The sequence below is a fragment of the Oncorhynchus clarkii genome, chromosome 7 (assembly GCF_045791955.1).
Source record: "Oncorhynchus clarkii lewisi isolate Uvic-CL-2024 chromosome 7, UVic_Ocla_1.0, whole genome shotgun sequence".
NCBI lineage: Eukaryota > Metazoa > Chordata > Actinopteri > Salmoniformes > Salmonidae > Oncorhynchus > Oncorhynchus clarkii.
In genome coordinates, this window is record NC_092153.1 from 31685780 (window position 1) to 31710587 (window position 24808).

At 41.2% G+C, this 24808-nt stretch overlaps 1 protein-coding gene across 1 annotated transcript in view; it reads left to right on the plus strand.

Annotated features, from left to right (window-relative positions):
• Positions 1-24808, plus strand: part of LOC139413194 (receptor-type tyrosine-protein phosphatase T-like) — a 497128-nt gene that overhangs the window by 388576 nt on the left and 83744 nt on the right. The window contains exon 21 of the mRNA XM_071160294.1: positions 5037-5224. Within this exon, the coding sequence (XP_071016395.1) occupies positions 5037-5224 (188 nt within the window). The remainder of the gene's footprint in view (positions 1-5036; positions 5225-24808) is intronic.

Here is a 24808-nt window from a genome sequence, read left to right on the forward strand (position 1 = left end):
CTTCTTTGTCTACACCCAATTCAGCATAATTTGCTCCCTCTTAAGCCTTAACCCCACCCATCTATTTAAGGATTCACATGTGAGGCCATGCAGTAAACAACCAAAGATTTCAAGACTAAAGGCTAGTTTATACTACGGGTGTATTTGTAAATTCAATCTGGAGAGCCAGAGTGCTCTCAGAGTGCGCTCTGGACATTCGTAAACTAAGAGCGTTGTCAGATTGTCTGTTTGTAAATTCATAGCGTTCAGAGAGCACACTGGACGCTCTGGCCGAGGAGTAGGTTTGATCCAAGCGTTCTGACCTAAAAACAGCACTCAAGTTAATTGGCTAACGTTGGCTAGCTGTCTAGCTGCTTCCAGACACAAATGAGAGAACAACTCACTCTGACCATTTTACTCACCCTAGCAGAGGTAGTTAGGCTGTAACTGTGCAAGTTTCTCTGCGCTCTGGCACACTTAGACGAGAGTGCTCTGAAATTGGAGTAGATAGCCTGATCGAATTTACCAGCTATGTCTACCGACAGTTGCTGCAGTGACATCATGAGCATTCTATTGAAATTGTTATTTTCATAGTGAAGTCTTTTGTTTAGACATGTAGCTAGCTAAACAATGAACCATAATCCCAACTCATAATGATACTATCCTGCATGAATCTGCAGGTAACTAACCAACCAGATTCAATGTTAGCTAGCTAACTTTAGGTTATAACTAGCAATGCAAATGGCTCAGAGATCTGAATAATATTATGACACAGATCATGCACGTAACATTAGCTAGTGAGTCAGCCAGTTTATGTTAGCTAGCTACCAAACAGTACCCTTTAACTTGAAATGAAAATGACTTTCTGACTGAATTACCCGTATACATGGAGGACGCTTCTCCCGCTCTGTCACTGATGCCATGGTTGCCTTTGAAGATGTAATCCGGAGCCAGGTGTTTTATACAACAGCCTTCTGTGTGTTCTCTTTTTGAATCCATCTGCATATTTGCAATCAAACCACAGAATTGTTTTCCATCTCCTTCGCTATCATACTCTAATTCCACCGGGAATTCCACTGATTTCAAAACTTGGTCTTCCAGAAAGTGGAGAGCAACACTTTCGCAGTTCTACTACATTATATTTTTCCAAAAAGTTGTTTAGTAAGTATTACCTACACATACTGACCAGCTCATGTTATAGACAGAAGTGTGCTATATGGCAGACCAATCCGAACTCATCTCTCGGCATGTCCAGTCCATCCATTATCTTAGCCAATCATGGCTAGTGAGAAGGTTCCTGCCTTTTTCCGTGGCTAAACCAACTAGGCTTGTAATTTAACAATTTATTTGTATTTACAGATTGAATACAAGTTTGTTATTAAGGCACATGAAGGTTTACATGTTCCAGAAGGCATTTCTGCCGAAAAACAATTTTGATTTAAAAAAATGTTTACGTTCAAATGGGTCTCCTGTGAAGTATTGACGCGCTACATGCTTAGTTTCCTTAAATGAGTCACATATGCACATCCAAAAGTTTCACAGGAGCTGGATAAAGATCCAATATAAAGAGAAAGGGGGAATATCCACTTACTATTATACTGCTTGCAAAATGTAATGTTTAATAAACATAATGGAACCATCTTACAGATCACATTAGCACTTCTCCAGAAATAGTTGAATAAATTGCATTGCATTCAACCCATGTACGTTCTCGTCATAAACTCTTAGACGGTGAATATTTATAATACGTTTTTTTTTTAAATCAAATTAAATGAAAAATAATGAAACAGTTTTTTAAACCAGCAACAATATAGATAGGACCAGGTCAGCAGCATGATATCATAAATCACATCTCTCGTATCATTGCACTGTTGGCACAGTGCACACACAGGCTTAAATGTAGGCTTAAATGGAAGGAGAATGAAACGAGTCACATTTGAATGAAAGTAAACAGATTTAATTGAAACTACCAAATGTCAGTCTTTAACAATATACATATTTTATACAATATTCTGCCCATATTTATATTTTTGGAGGAGTTGTATAAACTGATTTTGTAGGTACAGTATGCTATAGGCCTACATAGGCTACTGTAAAATCGAAACACCCTAACATGTCGTTATTTAGCGAAAATATCAGCAAAACATCGTAAATAATAAAGACCAGGATCAGCACCTTTTCATCAATAAAAGGTCATGCATAATCTCAAAATGCAGTGGTCAAAGGATGTAGTATCTGTGCTCAAAGATGCCCTCTGGTGGTTAAATTGATCATTAAGGGCAAGTACTGTAAAGCGCTGAACCCTACCACAGCATACCACCCTATACTGCAACTTTTAAATGAGGAACCACTGTATGTGCAAGGCAGATTCTCTCAAAAATCTGCTGATGATTTGACAATATAGGATGACTGAATCGTTTGGAGAAGTGTGTCTTTGGTAATCGGACAAGGGGTGCTCTTTGATAATGGGGATGGATAGCCTACTTAAACAAGCAAAATACAGGTACTGTATGTTAATTGTGAATAATGAAAAAGAGTGAGGGCAAAGCCCTCTCAGTACACCATTAAAACCCTTTATTCATAGGCTACTTTTGACTAATGGTCAGGATAAAAAGACGATGCTGCTAAACCAGCCTTGATCAAGGGGAGGGTAGGATATGCTTGGTGTTTAATAGTTTTGTATGTTTCTTTTGGGATGGCAGGTAGCCTAGTGGTTAGAGCGTTGGGGCATTAACTGAAAGATTGCTAGATTGAATCCCCGAGCTGACAAGGTAAAAATCGGTCTTTCTGCACCTGAACTAGGCCGTCATTATAAATAAGAATGTGTTCTTAACTGACTTGCCTAGTTAAATAAAGGTTAAAATAATAAAATAAAAAAAATCTTAATGAGATTCACCCGTACAAAAGGCACATCTCTCCTTCCATGGGCAATGTGAATAGGCTGCACTTCCACTCTCAAAATCCAAGCTATTATCAACTGCATTACTTTTAAGACCTGCTTTTTGTGGGTCTTAAAACTTACCAAAAGCGCTGCCTGAAATTATCACTTTTGCGATTGTTTTTAAGGACACACCTCAATCATTGCCACCCCTCCCACCTCGCAAGCAAGCTGATGTTAGACAGGTAAATTGCCGAATTTGGCATTAGGGCTGGAAAATGCCAGTGTGCCAGTTTTGACACAACGAAATTGAAAACTAACGTGAATTTGACACTTGCGCCTCCTTAGAGCCAGTCGAAAATAGAGCTCTAAGTGTGTAATTAAGATGCAAATATCCACATTAATAAAACACGGGTGATTTTAGCCTACCACATTTGCAATGGTACTTTGGGTATTTCATGCTTGTAATATGGAGAATTTCTCTGCCACTCATCTCCTGATTCCTCTTCTTAATGGACTCATTAGAAGCAATGTACTACTTCAAACTCACCAATCCTAATCTTAGGAAGACTCAATTACAAGAATGTATTTCAAGTAGTAAAGCAAAGTGTCTCTTGGATTATCCATTTAACTTTGAATATCATCATTAATGACTGAGTAGCAGCGAGATAAAGGAAGGCTGTTGTCTGGAAACAGGGTCTGTGGAGAGTCAACTGTAAGAGTTTGAAGATCTCATGCTTTTAAAGTTTTTCAAGACCTGCAGAGAGCTAGAGAGGTCTCCACTGAAAGAAATCAAATCAAATCAAATTGTATTGGTCACATTAACCTGTTGAGCAGATGTTATTGTGGGTGTAGCGAAATGCTTGTGCTTCTAGCTCCGACGATGCAGTAATATGTAACAATTATGCAACATATACCCAATACACACAAATCTAAGTAAAGGAATGGATTTAAGAATATATAAATATATGTATGAGCAATGTCAGAGTGGCATAGAATAAGATACAGTAGAATAGTATAGGATAGAGTATATACATATGAGATGGGTATTGCAAGATATGTAGACAGTGACTAGTGTTCCATTTATTAAACTGGCCAGTGATTTTAAGCCTGTATATACTGTAGGCAGCAGCCTCTATGTGCTTCTGGATCATAGCGGGGTGAACAGGCAGTGGCTCGGATGGTTGTTGTCCTTGATGATCTTTTTGGCCTTCCTGTGACATCGGGTGCTGTAGGTGTCCTGGAGGGCAGGTAGTTTGCCACCGGTGATGCGTTGGGCAGACCCCACCACCCTCTGGTGAGCCCTGTGGTTGCGGGCAGGGCCTCGAGCTTAATGATGAGCTTGTAGGGTACTATGGTGTTGAATGCTGAGCTTTAGTCAATGAACAGCATTCTTACATATAAGCAGACTAGGATACGGAGAGATTGAATATGTTCGTAAACACACCAGCCAGCTGGTCTGTGCATGCTCTAAGGATGCGGCTAGGGATGCCGTCTGGGCCGGCAGCCTTGCGAGGGTTAACACGCTGAAATGTCTTACTCACATCGTCCACAGAGAAGGAGAGGCCACTGTCATTGGTATCGGGCCGCATCGGTGGCATTGTGTTATCCTCAAAGCAGGCAAAGAAGGTGTTTGGCTTGTCCGGAAGCAAGACGTCGGTGTCCGCGACGTGGCTGGTTTTTCTTGTGTAGTTCGTGATTGTCTGTAGACCCTGCCACATTGTGTCTGAGCCGTTGAACAGTGTATTCGTCAATATTATTCTTGGAAGCTACCCGGAACATATCCCAGTCCGCGTGATCAAAACAATCTTGAAGCGTGGATTCTGATTGGTCAGACCAGCGTTGAATAGTCCTTAGCAAGTGTACTTCCTATTTTAGTTTCTGCCCATAGGATGGGAGAAGCAAAATGGAGTCGTGGTCAGATTTGCCCGAAAGGAGGGCAGGGGAGGGCCTTCTAGGCATCCCAGAAGTTGGAGTAACAGTGGTCGAGTGTTTTAGCAGCGCGAGTACTACAGTCAATATGTTTGGGAGAACAACATTTCATGAAAACAAGAGATTTCATTATATTAAAATGAGTTCCATTGCATCCTTCTTACACAGACTGACCGCTATGTGGTTCAATGCTAACCCAAATATCACAGAGTAAGTGGATACTGAGTGTGTTCTCCTTGTTCCACAGACAGCAGCCATAGTGAGTTGGCTCAGCCATCGTTGACCATCCAGACGTACCCATACGGGGGCTGTGAGTCAGTAGAGATGTCCTACCAAGCAGGCCAGTTCCAGCCAGCCATCCGTGTAGCCGACCTCCTCCAGCACATCACCCAGATGAAGTGTGGCCAGGGCTACGGCTTCAAGGAAGAGTATGAGGTAAGAATGGTTAGTACGGTTTTATCAACATTGCAGAGAATTCTAAGTGTGGTTTTTGACATGAGGTCGCGTCAATGTGGCCAGGAACTGTCCAATATCGTCAGTTTGCACTTTTACAAGACGTTTTACACTTAGACCAGACATAATCCAGTTGCATTTCTGTCTTTCTGCCTTTAAGCAATCCTATTGTTGTTTGTGATCTGTTTGAGTTGATTTGATTCCTTGCCCCATATGCATTACCATTAGCTCACATCTCTGTTTGAATTATATGATGACATCTAATTTGCACTTTCCCTCTTTAGAATAAGGGAAACACATCAAATATTTATTGAAAATCACATTTAAAAACATCATTAGTATTCTCTGAAATATTAAACGGACTTCCACCCAATCCTATTGATCAATGCTCGACTCGTCTTGGAATATGATTTTTTATTACTCGGCATTGCATCTTAAGTCCAGTAAAGTATTTAAATTTGAAGGTGGCACAAAAGTGATGTGGCATAATACAATTAAATATGCCCACAGTCATATTCCTAATGCCTAATCACTCCTCCAATTATTTTTATTTTTCTCCTGAGAGTGAAAAGCATGGAACTATCAATATTACTGCAGATATACCTATTTGCCTATACATAGCTGGTTCAGCCTTTTTTTTAAGTACGATGAGTTGCGCTGGATAAGAGTGCCTGCTAAATGACTCAGATGTGAATGTAAAAATAACTCTAGCAGAGATGGGACCAAGTCACAAAAACGTCTCATGTCACAAGGTCCAAGTCTCAAGTCGAGTCCCAAAAAGATTGGGTCAAGTCTTGAGTCAAGCCCAAGTTGTGCATTCTACAGTGGAGGTCGACCGATTATGATTTTTCAACGCCAATACCGCTACCGATTATTGGAGGACCAAAAAAGCCGATACCGATTAATCGGACAATTTAAAAAAAACAATATTTGTAATAATGACAATTACAACAATACTGAATGAACACTTATTTTAACTTAATATAATGTATATCAATAAAATCAATTTAGCCTCAAGTAAATAATTAAACATGTTCAATTTGGTTTAAATAATGCAAAAACAAATTGTTGGAGAAGAAAGTAAAAGTGCAATATGTGCTATGTAAGAAAGCTAACATTTCAGTTCCTTGCTCAGGAATGAGAACATATGAAAGCTGGCGGTTCCTTTTAACATGAGTCTTCAATATTCCCTGGTAAGAAGTTTTAGGTTGTAGTTATTATAGGAATTATAGGACTATTTCCCTCTATACCATTTGTATTTCATTAACCTTTGACTATTGGATGTTCTTATAGGCACGTTAGTATTTCCAGTGTAACAGTATAGCTTCCGTCCCTCTCCTCGCTCCTCCCTGGGCTCGAACCAGCAACACAATGACAACAGCCACCATCGAAGCAGTGTTACCCATGCAGAGCAAGGGAAACAACCACCCCAAGGCTCAGAGCGAGTGAAGTTTTAAAAACTATTAGCGCACGCTAACTAGCTAGCCATTTCACTTCAGTTACACCAGCCTCATCTCGGGAGTTGATAGGCTTGAAGTCATAAACAAGCCTCATCTCGGGAGTTGATAGGCTTGAAGTCATTAACAGCGCAATGCTTGACGCACAATGAAGAGCTGCTGGCAAAACGCACGAAAGTGCTGTTTGAATTCATGTTTACGCGTCTGCTTCTGCCTACCACCGCTCAGTCAGATACTGAGATACTTGTATGCTTGTATGCTCAGTCAGATTATATGCAACGCAGGACACGCTAGATAATATCTAGTAATATCGGCGCCCAAAAATACTGAACGTTATGAAAACTTGAAATCGGCCCTTAATTAATTGGCCATTCCGATTAATTCGTCGACCTCTATTCCACAGTAAGAGCAAGTCAAGTTAAGTCGAGTCAAAATCTTTTTCAAGTTTCAAGTCAAGTAAAATAAACCTATACATGCAATGACTTTTTCAACTACTACTAACCTTTGTCTATTTATTGAGGCTACAAGACAGCCCTTTTCATTATTTTCTCTACAACACAAAAAAAAATAATAATTAATGTTGACAACAAATTCCAAATGCAACTAAATTATACATTTGAAGCAATTTTGACATGCTAAAAGACCAATAGGCATATGCTAGTAATTGTTTCTTGATGCCCCATTGCTGGTGATCTTGCAAAGTAAATGGTTAATTTACTTGATCACCCAAAAGTGTTTATATTAATTTATGGCAATCGTCTCTCACTCCAATTTGATGTTTGTGCTGCACCCGATCCTATAGCTGTACAGCAAATCAGCAATCTGCTCGCCAGCTCACTGGTTTTCAAACTTTTTTTGAGACCCCCAAAAAGGAATGTTTCAAAGCTTGCGACCCCCACACACGCACATGCGCACAATCACTGCGCAAATGTCATTACAGCCATAAACAGTGATGCACAAGATACATAAATAAACTTTGTTTTACTCCTGCATTTTGATCTGAAAGTGATTCATGTTAGCCGTCGATATCGAGTAGGGATGTCATGTCGCATTACCACTCCTCTGGATTCCAGAGCAAGCAGGATGGCATGGCCTAAATGTAAGCAGCGGAGGGTGGAGGGTGCAGGATCGGATGGGAAACATGATCCATCTGTAGCCTTTTTCTTCCTCACAAATATCATAATCAATTGGCCAGAATATGTTAAACTTTCATTCCCTAAGTATTGAGGTTGTGCAATGTTACAGCTATCTTTAAACATATTGCCAGTACCACTGAGGTATATAATTATAACCCAACCACACTAGGTCTATTTGAAATATGAAGATGATCAATGAAATCACCAGATAGCGTCCATAGCAGATTGCTAAACAGTACTTTCTATGGATAATATTAACGTAATGTAAGTAGGCTAGAAAAGTAGAAAATGAAACAAGGGCTTTCTGGTCACTAATCTGAATATATGCACCTGTCTTTACGCACTAATGATGATGACTGGTCATTGGTCAACAGTCAAGACACACAACTTTTTGGTTCTGAAGCACAGATTCAATGTTTTTGAAACAAGAATGTGCTGCAAAGTCATAGGCATATGTTAGTGACCAGATCGAATAACCAAAGGTATAAATACAAAATACAAATGATAAAAAATATTTTTCCCATTCAGTTTCATCAGTTCTTCTTCTTCTTCTTCTTCTTCTTCTTCTTGTTATTCATTTCATATCCTGAGATTTTAGCGTATTCTGAAAATATTGTATATTTTATTAAATATTATATAGGCCTAATTCAATTGGTGCTAATTCCCATAAATTGAACATCTACTGCTAGTAGCCATGTATTAATCTACTGTACGATGGCAGATTTCACACGCTCTGTATTTCAAAGCCATATCAGATAACTTGATTGTAAAACAGTGTGCTTTGAGCTCAATAATGATTGTTGAGAAAAACATTATATTATACATACAGAAAGCGGAGACTCCTCTCTTTATTGTGGAGAATTATTTCCCCCACATTTTGTGTTTTTTCCCCGCAATTGAATTTTGAAATGTTATACAATCATGATGGGTACATGAGGGGGAGAGAGAGTGTGAGAAGCTCGCTCATTATAGCAGCCCCAGCGAAACGGCCTGGCACAGCAGAATATTGAGGATAATACACTTTACTGTTTAACAAATTCATGACTTTATCTGCCCCAAAAATGGGACAATTGGATTGAGGTGACCAGATAGAATGTGTAGCTTGCACCGATGCGTCCAATTCCAAATGTAACTCGCAAAGCCAAGTTAAAGGGTCGCAAAATGCGACTAAATAATCTGGAGCCCTGATAGTTGTCTATTCCCACTTGTATTAACTTTCCCTTTCATTAAAAAAGTCAGCCTTCCGGCAACACACTGCTGTGGGTAGTCGATTATTGTGTCTACATCTATAGACAGGTCTTCTAGAGAAAGCCATTCCTAAGGCTCTGTAATACAATACTTTACTGATACTCTTACTGTTATGGTAATTAAGTGAATTAAGTGTTTCTTCCTCTTCTTGGTACATAAGGGCCAAAATTCATAGTGTAGGAAAGGAAGAATCTTAGAGCTTTGTTAAGGTTAAGGTTGTGAAGGTTCTATTCAACTTCTTTGCTGTAGGACTCCAGTAGCTTCCCTTTTCCTGTCTTTAAGATGCATTGCCTTTTCCCTCACTCACTGTGCCTGCACTGATAAAGCCAGCAATTGAGCCTGTTATTTAAAGGGTCATCCATCAGCGGGGATATTTTATAACGCCTTTTTGTTATCACTTCCCCCTCTAACCTGATTTGCCTCACAATTTCAGCACCTATCCCATTGCAAATTAAGTTGGCACTCCTTTGGCACTTATATTTGACTTGCTGCCTGTGTGTCCATGCTTGCTTATAAAATATAAAGGTCGTATTTTTTCATACGGTCGATGGGGAAAGTCAATAAATTGGCATGCATTCCCGAACATGACTTGTGGCTAGTGGATCGTGACTGCGGGCGGAGAATATCTTCAGAGACATACATTCAGTTCTTTCTATTATGGTGAAGAAGACCACAACTCATTTCAAATGGTGCCACACACAAACAAATGTTTTCATTTGTGTTCTGTCATTATGTGCTTCAGTATCGTTTATGACTTGTTCAACGGTTGTGTGGGGGTTGTGAACCTGTGTGTGTGTGTGTGTGTGTGTGTGCGCGGGCATGCATTTGTATGTGCGTGAGTGTGTGTGTGTGTGTGAAATAGATAGCATGTGAAAGAGAATAAGAAGGAGACAGGACTAAAGAGAGGCAGAGAAAGAGGGAGGGAGGGTGGGAGAGATAAATAGATATCTGGGGACTGATTAAAGGCGATAGCGGCCACCTGTGTGTGTTTGTCAGCATAATCGGTCTATTACTCACATCCTGACAGATGCACTGAGAGAGGGAGACAGCCCTCACTGGCACAAACCACACACATGGATGGGCCCACATAAACAAACAGGGGAACGGAGCACTTAACATGGACATCTAGAGACACAAAGAACAAGGAGAGGACTACTTGAATCAAAGTCAAAAGCATTTGGACATTTGGTCGCCGTCATAAAGGGACCCGACCTCAATCGCTAGCACAATGGTTTGAGATAGAACCCTCTACCCCCTTCTCTGTGTGTGACATTGTATGCTAACAATGGTTGCAACCCAAATGGCACCCTATTCCCTTTATAGTGCACTACTTTTAAAGGGGAATGGAAACACTATGATTTAGAATGCCAGCTAGCTGTACCTGTAAATCACCATATTCACATTGTTGCATCACTGGCAGGAGAGTACATTTTGGAACTCCCAAAAGATGGCTGAATTTACAGAGTAGCTCCGAGTCAGAGATTGAGTTTATTACAGAGAATGAAATAATATTAGTTAGGGAGCCAATAAACCTGTTTGAGTCGATCGTTGCCCCAGATCAAAGAGTTTGTTCTCGTAGCAGTAACAATACAGATATACCGCCTGAAACAACTCAGCTAGAGGGTCGGCTTAGACGAACACAAACTAGTGTGAGTGGGGATGCTGCCAAATAATGTCTAGAGTGTGTGTATTGTAGAGAGATGGTGGCGATACAGCACAAAATCCCAGAGGATGGTGGCGGTCAGAGGTTCCTGTCAGTCTGTCTGGATGGGGACGTGTTTATTGGACGTGTCACTAATCCTTATGAAGGACTTCCTGGCAGAAGAGGTTACTCAACCAGTCAGCAGCTGATATGCCAGTTAAATAATTGGTGACATTTTGCTTGATTATACATTGTTTAAGGTTAATATCAGTAGTGGCTCAATATATATAATCAGTATCCTATAACGATGTTTATCACCAGCGCTGTTTGGCACAATGGTGACACATTTACCTTTTGATTAGACTACCGGAGTTTGAATCGCAGACAGCATCATGATTCATGAAATTTCATTCTAACCAATAATGGGGCGTGCTCATTATAAATACATTGTGATTTAGTTTCGGTATCAGACTAACTTTGCTTATGATTTTGTTTTCAGCGCGTACAGGCTGACAGTTTATCGCCAGTTCACCCTATGGGCACATGGGAGAATTGGACGAGTTGTATGGCGTCTCATCCCTGCGTGTGTCGTTTCTTCCATAAGGCGCACATAGCCAGAAGCAAAGGAATTGAAGAAACTTTTGAATGAAACCAATTCATTTAGTAAATCGAGCCTAGCCTAAAACATATACCAAATGCCTGCGCCTTATGTAAAAATAGTATTAGTGAGCTTGTCCACTTTAACAACAGGTTCAAGCGTAACCAGATAAACTACTTTCAGTGCGTACTAATCCCATGTCCCTGACACTAGAGTAGTGACTTCAACTAGCCTTGGTTGCCATTTATTGGAAAGTAATGGTAACTACACTGGGTAGCTAGTGGTCATAGTAGACTTTAATAATATATGCCATTTAGCAGATGCATTTATCCAAAGCAAACTGGGTACATGACAGTGGAAACAGATCATAGAAACAGGATGACAATGTTGATATCATGGGTGGTCAGTCCTTGCATCTATAGCTCTGTCTGTGAATTTCAGAGTGGTTACATTTCTCCAGCCCCATCCCTCAGCTTTTTTACCGAAAAAAGAGCAGGGAGAGACTTTGTTATTTAATATGCAGATTAAAGACACACCAAAGTATGTTACAGATACTATAAAAATGTTCCATCACTCAGACAGTTAGTGAATACACAGCATCCAGCACAGCAAACAATCAATCACTCAAATGTATTTTACAAAAGCCCCTTTTACATCAAATAATAACCACAGTGGTTATAAAGGGTGCAACAATTCAACACCTCAGGAGCAAATGTCAGTTGGCTTTTCATAGCTGAGCATTCATAGGTTGAGAGAGAGAGTCGAAACGGCAGGACCGAGACAAGGTAGCACATCCATTGAAAAGGGTAAAAGAATCTATGGTAAAACATTTACACTTTGATTCCATTTATGGATGGGTGTATCTTTGAATTCGCTGTTGAATGGCCTGCTACTTCTCCATTTCCGGAGCACCACCCCGCTCCCCCAAAGTGATCGATAGTATTTCTTGGTTCGCACTGTGATGATTGTGATTCTGAGCTCTCAGGTTCATACAGCGAGCTCTGATCTTCACTGATCTCACTCTCAGTCAGCTCCATCTGTGGCGTAGAGGGGCAAGACTCGGTTGTATACTGATGGTCGTGAGCACAATCTAGCTGGGCCCCGACCTCTTTAGTAATCGTCCCGGTGGTGTCACGCCCTGACCTTAGACAGCCTTTTTATTTCTCTATGTGGTTAGGTCGGGGTGTGATTTGGGTGGGCATTCTAGTTTTTCTATTTTTTTGTTGGCCGGGTATGGTTCCCAATCAGAGGCAGCTGTCTATCGTTGTCTCTGATTGGGGATCATACTTAGGCAGCCTTTTTTCCACCTTTAGTTTGTGAGATCTTGCTTTTGTATAGTTGCTGTGTTAGCGCTACAAAACGTTACATTCAGTTTTTTTTTTGGTGTTAATCAAATAATGAAAGATGTACACTTACAACGCTGCACCTTGGTCCAATCCTTCTCTAAACGATCGTGACAGGTGGACCTCTTCTCCACCACAGCACATGAACACCGTGGCACCAAGGGGTCAGTTTGGCATGCTGTACTAACCGGTCTTCCCTGTTGGTAGAAAACAATTAAGGCATCTATTAGTCTATAGTTATATTCAAGAATATACTTGAAATTAACAATAGCCTTAGAAATAACATGGATTTGCATGTCATCCTGAAAACAAACGTTTTTTTAAGAAGGTTTGAGTGGGGAACCCAGATATATCAGTTGGCATTGACAAGATACCTGTCATGTAGGCTTTGTCAACACACACACAGCAAATACAGGGACATTTATTTTTCAGCAAACATTAGCTATGTCAACTTCAGCCTATCTAAATGAGGTGGAGCTAACAAAACATTACAAAAACAAAATCTGTCAACAAAATGTATTACACTAAGTTATTTGAGGTTGAAGCTAGCTAAAGAAACTAACGTCACCTAATAACAGGGGTACACGTATGAACTATGTAGCAATTTTAGTTGCAGTTGAGTTGCTTGCTAACATAATTTGCTGGGGGGGTGTTACACAACACTTCCGACTCAATTAGCTAGTTTCCTTCAAGTAGAGTTACAACAAAATTGTTTAGTGTCTAACGCTAGCCTAGTCAACAACAGTCATAACCGGTTAACGTTACCTCAGGCTCCATTGTATTGACTCGCGTCGCCTCCTCCATTTAGTCGCTTTTGCTTGACTCCAAAGTCAGCGAACACCAGCCTGTGTATCACCAGTGTATCACTAGTCACTAGTCACTTTAATAATGTTTACATATCTTGCATTGCTCATCTCATGTACAGTGGGGAGAACCATTATTTGATACACTGCCGATTTTGCAGGTTTTCCTACTTACAAAGTATGTAGAGGTCTGTAATTTTTATCATAGGTACACTTCAACTGTGAGAGACAGAATCTAAAAAAAAAAATCCAGAAAATCACATTGTATGATTTTTAATTAGCATTTCTCAAGTCTCAAAATGGCAACCTATTCCCTATAGGGTGCAAGACCAATAGGGCTTTGGTCAAAAGTAGTACACTATATAGAGAATAGGGTGCCATTTGGGACGCTGGCCAAAACTAGGGCTGGTTAATGGCCCCACAGTAAAAGGTATCTGTTGATTAACAAAAGGTCATAGAGCACCCATGGAGTACCCACTCACAGGAACTGCATAAATGCACTAGCATCCAGGAGTACTCACAATCAGCGTCTCTTTTAATGTACATTTCAAAGGTTTGGTTGAGTTGTTTATGCAAGTATGTACTGTATGTGAGCATGTCTGTCTGTGTATGTATTGCTCTGAACATGAGCCTCTGTCTGTGTTCGTTTGTGTGTGCATGCGTGTGTATATGTTTGTGCTTGTGTGTTGTTTGTGTATGTCCACACGCAAGAGTGTGTGTTTATGCATTCGTCCATTTGTCTTTATGCGTGTGTCCTTGCACGTGTGTGATGATGAGGCTGTGGGTGGAGGCAATGCTTCCTCTGCCCTATGGGTTATCATTTCTCTGCGTACAGGGACCCTCTCTCCCTCCCACACCCCTGCCTCTATCTTATCACATCACTACCGTCTACCAGGGGACGAGAGTGTGGGAGTTCTCCCTCTTCACTTTCTCTTTCCTTTTTCTTTTTCAAGAATATTAATATGCGCAAACAACTACAGATTGGAGATGAGAGGGATTGCATTAAGGGCATTTTCTTTTTCTTTTTGAAATAAAAATCAGCAATCCCCTGACCGTAAAGTAAAAGGGAAGTTGAACGTTTTGCCGCAGGCGTGCAATTATTCACCTCACTCCCACTTGCTCTCATTATCGGACAGGAAACGATGGATAGATAAACACTAGCCAGAGTGAGCCATCGGACTGCAACACACTGGCATACAGGCCCGGATCGTGTTCATTAGGTCATGCAGCAGAAACACAAGCATTACTGAAGTCCAGTTATGGAGGGGCCCTGTTTAGTTCTGCTTTCTTTGGTGCTTGATGAACATGACACTGAAATCTTTGTTTCTAAACGCTCAAACACAGGTGTTGCCAGAGATGCCCATTATTACATGAGTCATGGATTTGGGGTTGATTGATTGATTTTATTGTTTTTATTTTACAGTTTATTTGACAAAAATGCATAACACACAGTTCATACATTTTACAAACTTGACAGGGATAACACAAAGTGAATGACTTATTTTCATTGCGGTACAGACATAGATGTATTACATAGATACAGATATGAAAATGGTTCAGTCATCAGCCAGCTTTTGACATTGTTTATAAAATAAGTTATGTTCAGTATAGCTTTAAGCTGTTGCTTTAGTTTGTTCCACTCATCCGCGCTGGTATATAGAAAGGTGTTCTTACCTGATCGACTCTTTAAATTTGAAACAGTCAATATCAGAGTCTTAAATAGTTGGATAGGTACCTGGGGCTGAGGCAGTAAAAATTCTGTGGACAAGAACAAGTTGAAAGATAGCTGCAAGCAGCAATGCCGGGGTTCAGCTATGGGCCTACCGTGCCACCATCATGACAAATTGGACACATTGCCCTAGGATGAGCTACTATTGTACTGTTTACCACAATTGACAAATATCAGAACTCAAAATCAAACTGACCATGCAATTTGCGTTTGATGTATCTTTGAATTTTTTTTATGATGTTCCCAGAATCACTGGACTGATCAGCACCAAATTTGGCATGTAGCATCTATGGATATACATATTCAAACCCAATATATTTCAAGATTAGCTGAAACAATATGGCCGTCAATTAACTTGCATTAATGTTTTCTCCCGTCCAACAGTGCCACCATGCAGCCACACTGAACCACACTTTGCAGGATAGCTAGACTCATATCCCTGAGCATGTGTGCAAACTTTCATCACTCTTTCATCAAACTGATCAAGAGGTACTGTATTAACATGTGCCCATTGTAGCACCACCACGTGGTCGATCTGAATGTCCTTGCGTATGTTGAGTCTTGACAGTGTTATAAATCCGAATACGAATATCCGTGTCGGATTTATATGTTATGTGCCAGACCATGTGAATGTTTGTTGTTTGAGATACTGCCCTGGAAAATATTACCTTGGGAGACTTTGGTCAATAGATCTATTGATGCCATGTATCAAGTTTTGTACAGATCGGTCATTCAGTACCAAAGTAGTGTTTTTACAAAATTTTAAGTGGTGGAAAATCCATAATGGCGGACTTCATGGTTCCTTCAGGGAAATGTGTTCCTTGTGAGGAGAGGGACCTATGTACCGAATTTCACGACACAGGGTGAGGGGTGTGAGCTTTCAACATTTGCTTGCTAAAGCACCAGCATGTGGCCAATTGGCGTGGCATCGCATGAGAGGGTGTGACCCAAGCAAGGTTGCACCCACCTAGAACTTACCATCTCACAGGAATTTATATATTTCCACAAACTTTTTGCGGAACTGGAATAATAATAATAACGCCAACAAATACATTAGGGTTTCTCCAGCTTCACTGCTGAACCCCTAGTGAATACAACCCTTTACTCTATAGACAGCCAGCCTAGCTGTAAAGGAATCTGAACTCTGAGTGTTTAGCTATCATTTTATTTTATACATTCTTGCCTTATTCATGAATTTACTATTTACATATTTCCTAATTAGGGTTGACTCCTGAACCCATAGCTAACATGGGCTAAGAAATTATAGCATATAGCTTGTGTGTATATATATACACAACAGCCTGGAACTATTGAACTACTCTGCACATAGTAAGAACTTGAATGAAAGGAAAAATTTGACTGGCTGAACTTTCTTGAACAAGCATCCGCCTCTTTGTATTATCGTCAGTTTGGAACACAGAGGGAATCACAAAAGCCAAGCTGTAACCAGGGGCGCTCTCTCCTCCAAGAGTGACAAAGCAACATGTTTTAATCATGTTTCATGAGGACCGTTTTCTCTTTCCCTTTTTCTCTCTCTTGCACTGTCTGTGTCTTGAAGGCTGCAGTACTGAGCCATTCATTTGTATCTTGAACTTTTTTACATTCTCTGCCTTTGATCCCAGTGTTTGTGAGCTCTCGTCTGGCTTCCGCTGTGAATGCTGTTATCTGTCAAGGGAGTATCTGGTCAAATCAGCCTCTAAAGTCCATTGCGCATGAGATGGCACTGTGGAGCAAGATGAAACATAATTGAGAAAGCAAACACTGAGTCGAGAGTGCAGAGGATGGGTCACGCGAACAGAGGATGAGTGCCGCGAGCGCACAGACCAGTTGAGAAAGAAATTTGGTTGAGAGAACAGGATGTTCGGTGAGCGGACTCACTTTGGGCGAGCACAACATTATTGCTGCAGATCAAAAATGAATTAATGACTACAAAAATATAGATCTGTATGCAAGGAAACATGGTTCAAATGTGTAAAACTATTTAAAATCATCATTGTCAACCAACTACAGTCACTTGTCTTGACACCTTTGGGTTTCAATTAATATTTTTTCTGGTTTGGATTTCAGGCTAGCGGGAAGGGGGCTTTGAGGTGGGTGCGTGTCTAGAAACATTAGTTTGGTCACTTTCACTGGTGTGATGGAAGAGCTAACAAATGCTTGCCCTTGGCCAGTCCAGTGTTGTGTCGAGTGATTGGTTGAGTTATTGGTTACATGATGTCAAACAGATGCGCTTCAGAGCTGTCTGTTTAGCTTGCTAGCCAGCTTGAAAAGTAAGTACCAAATGACTTGGTAAAACCAGCTTCAACTTGATATATAAGCAAGGTAATTGGGAAATAAGTGAAATAGCTATATTATACCTTGAGTGGAATCTACTTAGGTCTAGCTAACACAACGTGCCATTGGAACACAGGAGTGATGGTTGCTGATAATGGGCCTCTGTACGCCTATGTAGATATTCCATTAAAAATCAGCCGGATCCAGCTACAACATTAACAATATCTACACTGTACTTCTGATCAATTTGTGCTATTTTAATGGACAAAAAATGTGCTTTTCTTTCAAAAACAAGGTAATTTCTAAGTGACCCCAAACTTTTGAACGGTAGTGTATGTGCTGAGTTGTGTAAGGCAAAAGATGAGTTTGGGAACACCCATGACCCCAAAACCATTGGAAGAACATTGCGTCAAGATCATGACCCCAAAACCATTGGAAGAACATTGCGTCAAGATCAAAGGTGACTCACAGGTCCTAACTTGGCATCCCCCGCCTTGTAGGTGTATTGGTCTAGGGCGATGAAGTAGAAGCCTGAATCCACCTTGTCAGACATATGTTATCTACACACACACTGACCCTTTCTCCTGAGAACAACTGCAGTGAGAGAGGGAGTAAAAATGCAATGTCAGGAAATGTCATATGCAGAATCCAATTGGAGTTGAAAAGTTTGTTTTGTATTCAAGGTAACAGTCAATTTTATGACTGCTGCTGTATCAAATGAGGCAACTATTGATAATCCTTTCGCAAAATAAGTGATAACATACTATGTGGGACTGAGCCGAGCTATACCAATCCATGCCACTCGTCAGTCAACATGGCTCTGTATTGAACAATGCCTCCATACAACGTCAAAGCAATTAGAGGAACTCTCAGTACCACTAATGATTAGGTTACGGGCAGGGGTCTAATGCTGCTGGAGCACGGAGGTGTGGCACTCCCTCACTTTTTTCCAATTTGAAAATACACAGAGCTGGTATAACTATTTCTGGAAAATTCATTCTGATACATTCTAAATAAACTATATTTAATTACCCTGTCTTCTCTCTGATGGAGGCGAGATTGATGAAGAACTGTAGGCTAAGTGTGTGTGCACTGTGGAGGCCCATCGGAGGCTTGATCACTTTGGCCAATTAGAATGTTGAATTTTTATTTTTTATTCACTCTGTCTGCCTTGATGTTCATAGAACTCCATGGACCCCCTCTTGCGCAGTGGAACCCAGAACGACATGTGACCAGGCGACACCGTTCTGCTGAGGATGCCAAAACCAGAGTGGCTGTAGCCCTGCTTCGGGATATTTAGCCTACATTGGCTATTTGTTGAGACACAGGCCCCGTTCTAGCTTGGTGTCATGCCTGCTCCCGCTCTCCCTCCCTGGCGCTTGAGGGCGCCAGGCTGCCCAGCACTACGCACTCCTGCCACCATCATTACGCACGCCTGATCCCCTCGTCACGCGGATCACCGATTCATTGCACTAACATGGACTCAATCACTTGTGTTATTTCCTTCCCTATATCTGTCTGTTCCCCGCTTCAGCATTGATTGTTGTATGTCTTTGTTTTACCCAGTTCTGACGCTGTTCCTGTCCTGTTCCACGTCAGTGTAAATTAAATGTTCACTCTCCGTACCTGCTTCTCATCTCCAGCGTCGGTTCTTACACTTGGTATGTCAGGGTGTGCAATTGTAAATGGGAATTCAAAATCAAATCAAATGTATTTATATAGCCCTTCGTACATCAGCTGATATCTCAAAGTGCTGTACAGAAACCCAGCCTAAAACCCAAAACAGCAAGCAATGCAGGTGTAGAAGCACGGTGGCTAGGAAAAACTCCCTAGAAAGGCCAGTCCTCTTCTGGCTGTGCCGGGTGGAGATTATAACAGAAAATGGCCAAGATGTTCAAATGTTCATAAATGACCAGCATGGTCAAATAATAATAATTACAGGCAGAATAGTTTAAACTGGAGCAGCAGCACAGCCAGGTGGACTGGGGACAACAAGGAGTCATCATGCCAGGTAGTCCTGAGGCATGGTCCTAGGGCTCAGGTCCTCCGAGAGAAAGAAAGAGAGAATTAGAGAGAGCATACTTAAATTCACACAGGACACCGGATAGGACAGGAGAAGTACTCCAGATATAACAAACTGACCCTAGCCCCCGACACAAACTACTGCAGCATAAATACTGGAGGCTAAGACAGGAGGGGTCAGGAGACACTGTGGCGATGGTATCCGATGATACCTCCGGACAGGGCCAAACAGGAAGGATATAACCCCACCCACTTTGCCAAAGCACAGCCCCCACACCACTAGAGGGATATCTTCAACCACGAACTTACCATCCTGAGACAAGGCCGAGTATAGCCCACAAAGATCTCCGTAATGATGGAATTGGGCCAAGCTGGAGGTAATCATGCATTTAGGTTATAGTTTGAGATGCATGAGTACACCACAACAAAAACTTGATTTTATGGCTGTTTTAAAATGAATTTCCAGCGATTCTACATAGTAATTTATGTTTACTACTTGCACAATTGATTTGATAGCATGTTTAAAATATACAAGTAGTTCACCCCTCTTTTCTTTTATTCTGTAATATGGTATATTGTAACGATGTGTTCAAGCTGATGAAATCAAAGTTTATTTATGATACAGTGTGTAAGCTACTCAATACATTGAACTGCCTACTGTACCTGCAATAAAGTTATTGCAAACAGTGCAAACATGATTAGCATGGAGATGCAGTTTGGACGTTTCACCAGTAATGAAGAATTATCATTCACGATTGACAGTGACGGCCTATTTTGAAATTAGGTCGCTTAAGACTGACTTGTTGTTTGAGGGCATTACAAATATACAATTTTCTTTCGAAAATATGTGTGGGCATAGGCAGACATTGCAATTGGAGGATGACGAACTTTGATTAAGGAAATTATAAAACATTATAGCGCTACAACACTGGTTAAAGGGGTGATGATAGAAGTCATGGTTACCTGCACGAAGTACCCAGAGTGCTATGCAGAGAGAAGTACTTGGAATAGAGAGGACTGCTGTATGTCCTATCGCTGTCAGCTAAGCTGAGAACAACTTCCCCACCACATAGTGAAAGTAGACCTGCATGGAGAGAGAGAGAGAATATGGTTAGAGGTCATTCTCTTGTATTGTAATTGCTCAAAAACTGCCAGAGTTAAAGAAATCAAATATGTATTTCAAATAGACTGTATCTCAAAGTATGCAGTTAGTGGTTTACAATATTGACTATTTAGTTTGGAGTTTAATCTCGCTTGGCTCTCCCTCAACCCATCTCAATCAAGGATGTCTTCCACAGTGAAAGCCTTTCCTGTCTGTTCTCCTCACCCTCACTCTCCCTCCTCTGCCACACTTTCCCAGTAATGCTGGTCTTCCAAGTCCTCCTTCTCTACTAACCCCTCATTAAAATAGCAAGCTAGCTACAATGCTCTTGGTTAAACCAAAGATACAGATCATTTTTATGTGGTTAAACATTAGCTAGCTAACCTAGCCTGCCTAATCAATAGCCTGCTTTAATAACAGAAGACCAAATAACTACACTTTGACCCTGTAAAACACCACATTTCACTGCCCCTATCTGGTGTATGTGGCAATAAAACATCTTCAATATTGAAGTCATAGTTGATCAACTTTCTTGGTTAAGTTCTCTACTGAAAAACTTAATTTAAGGTAAGGGTTAGGGACGTATTGTTATTTACATAATGGTTACCCGCACGAACATGGAGTAGGGTCATTGCCTTTTCAATTTCAGCCAAGGGGAGGGTTTAGTATTTTTTTTTTTATCTAGTCCAGGGGAGGGTGATGAAATTTCAATATTTCTCAGTGTTTTAGAATTAGTTGCTTATTAGGCTACACAGTGCATTCGGAAAGTATTCAGACCCCTTCACTTTTTCCACATGTTACGTTAAAACATATATTTTTTAGAATAAGGTTCTAAGTCCTCATCAATCTACACACACTATCCAATAATGACAAAGCAAAAACAGGATTTTAGAAGTGTTAGCAAATGTGTTGTAAATTTAAAAAGATAAATAACATATTTATATAAGTATTCAGACCCTTTGCTACAATATGAGACTCAAAATTGAGCTCAGGTGCAACTTGTTTCCATTGATCAGCCTTGAGATGTTTCTACAACTTGATTGGAGTCCACCTGTGGTGAATTACACACCTGTCTATATAAGGTCCCACAGTTGACAGTGCATGTCAGAGCAAAAACTATACCATGAAGTCCAAGTAATTGTTTGTAGATTTTCAAGATAAAATTGTTATAAGGCATATATCTGGGGAAGGGTATAAAAAAAATATTCCTAGATTGTTGAAAGTTTCAAAAAGCCCAGTGGTGTCCATCAACTGTCTATACAAGGTCTCACAGTTAACAATGAGTCATTAGTAAAAAGAAAAACAAGCCATAAGGTTGAAGGAATTATCCGTAGAGCTCTGAGACAGGATTGTGTCGAGGCACAGATCTGGGGAAGGGTGCCAAACAATTTCTGCAGCATTGAAGGTCCACAAGAACACACTGGCCTCCATCATTCTTAAATGGTGTTTGGAATCACCAAGATCATCTTAGAACTCGCCACCTGGCCAAACTGAGCAATCGGGGGAAAAGGGCCATTGTCTGGGAGGTGACCAAGAACCCGATGGTCACTCTGACAGAGCTCCAAAGTTCCTCTGTGGAGATGGGACAACCTTCCAGAAGAACAACCATCTCTGCAGCACTCCACCAATCAGGCCTTTATGGTAGAGTGGGCAGACGGAAGCCACCCCCCAGTAAAAGACATGACAGCCCGCTTGGAGTTTACCAAAAGGCACCTCCTAAAGGACTCTCAGACCATGATAAACTCTTTGGCCTAAATGCCAAGCATCATGTCTGGAGGAAACCTGGCAGTATCCCTATGGTGAAGCATGGTGGTGGCAGCATCATGCCTTGGGGATGTTTTTCAGTGGCAGGGACTGGAAGACTAGTCAGGATCGAGGGAAAGATGAACGGACCAAAGTACAGAGAGATCCTTGATGAAAACCTGCTCCAGAGCATTCAGGACCTCAGACTGGGGTGAAGGTTCACCTTCCAACAGGACAACGACCCTAAGCACACAGCCAAGACAATACAGGAGTGCCTTCGGGACAAGTCTCTGAATGTCCTTGAGTGGCCCAGTCAGAGGCCGGACTTGAACCCAATCGAACATCTCTGGAGAGATCGGAAAATAGGTGTGCAGCAACGCTCCCCATTCAACCTGACAGAGCCGGAGAGGATCTGCAGAGAAGAATGGGAGAAACTCCCCAAATACAGCTTGTAGCTTGGCACACCCAAGAACACTCAAGGTTCTAATCTATGCCAAAGGTGCTTCAGCAAAGTACTTATTCAATGTTCTGATGTCATATTTCTGTTTAAAAAAACATTTTTGCTTTGTCATTATGGGGTATTGTGTAGTTTAATGAGAAAAGTAAAACAGAAAGGCTGCAATGTAACAAAATGTGGAGAAAGTCAAGGGGTCTGAATAATTCCCAAATGCACTGTATACTGATGCCACCCCACATCTGATTCTCTGCTGTGCATGAAATAACAATTGCGCCTATAAGCTATTTAGTATGATCTCAATCAAATGATACATAGCCTACAGGCTATAGGCTACGAAGTGCATGTTCGGAGAAGCACAGATCAAGTTATATTCCTAAAACAGCTGTTGGGATGGTGTAAATAAAACTAGGCTGCATTACACACCGCATTGAATATTCCAACCCTGAGCCCAGCATGCTCTGGTCTTGCTGCACATTTTTTGGTGTGCTTCTTAAGCAATTGCTGTGCTGGGTAGGGAGACGGGGTTAGTTCAGGAGGAGTCAAAAGTTTACTCAAATTCTTGTTGTCGATTAGATCTAGTCCCAAAAATGCACTATCTTGCGTGTGGACTAGCCTATATTCTATTCTGTCTAAGAAGGAGAGCGTGAAGATGAGAAGCTTGCTAATACTATAATTGAATTTATTAAAAACAATATGTTTCCTGCCAATTATGTATTTATCTGATGTAATTATTTGCAAACAGGGACAGTTTCGTTGCAAACAAGACACACTGATTTGGAATTAGAGAAATATATGATAAGATGGACAAATGCACTTATCTCTCTGTCCATTCTTAGCCCCTAATTCCAGTAATTTGTTTGCGCTAATATGTAAAATTACACAGAGTTGCATAAAATGTTTATAAAAGGCATTTTTTTTCTTGGACCTGCAAATACAATGATAGATTCATGCCATGCTTTTACTAAACGCAAAAAAAAAAAACATCCCATTTTCAGGACCCTGTTTTTCAAAGATAATTAGTAAAAATCCAAATAACTTCACAGATCTTCATTGTAAATGGTTTAAACACTGGTTCCCATGCTTGTTCAATGAACCATAAACAATTAATGAACATGCACCTGTGGAATGGTCGTTAAGACACTAAAAGCTTACAAACGGTAGGCAATTAAGGTCACAGTGAAACTAGGACACCAAAAAGGCCTTTCTACTGACTCTGAAAAACACCAAAAGAAAGATGCCCAGGGTCCTTGCTCATCTGCGTGAATGAGCCTTAGGCATGCTGCAAGGAGGCATGAGGACTGCAGATGTGGCCAGGGCAATAAATTGCAATGTCCATACTGTGAGACGCCTAACACAGCGCTACAGGGAGACAGGGCGGACAGCTGATTGTCCTCGCAGTGGCAGACCACGTGTAACAACAGCTGCACAGTATCGGTACATCCCAACATCACATCTGCGGGACAGGTACAAGATGGCAAAAAACAACTGCCCGAGTTACACCAGGAATGCGCAATCACTCCATCAGTGCTCAGACTGTCCACAATAGGCTGAGAGAGGCTGGACTGAAGGCTTGTAGGCCTATTGTAAGGCAGGTCCTCAACAGACATCACCGACAACAACGTCGCCTATGGGCACAAACCCACCGTCGCTGGACCAGACAGGACTGGCAAAAAGTGCTCTTCACTGACGAGTCGCGGTTTTGTCTCACCAGGGGTGATGGTCACATTCGCGTTTAGCGTTACACCGAGGCATGTACTCCGGAGCGGGATTGATTTGGAGGTGGAGGGTCCGTCATGTGAAGAGCACGGATCTCAATCCCATTGAGCACGTCTTGAACCTGTTGGATCGGACGGTGAGGGCTAGGGCCATTACCCCAGAACTGTCCGGGAACTTGCAGGTGCCTAGGTGGAAGAGTGGGGTAACATCTCATAGCAAGAACTGGCAAAGCTGGTGCAGTCCACAAGGAGGAGATGCACTGCAGTACTTAATGCAGCTGGTGGCCACACCAGATA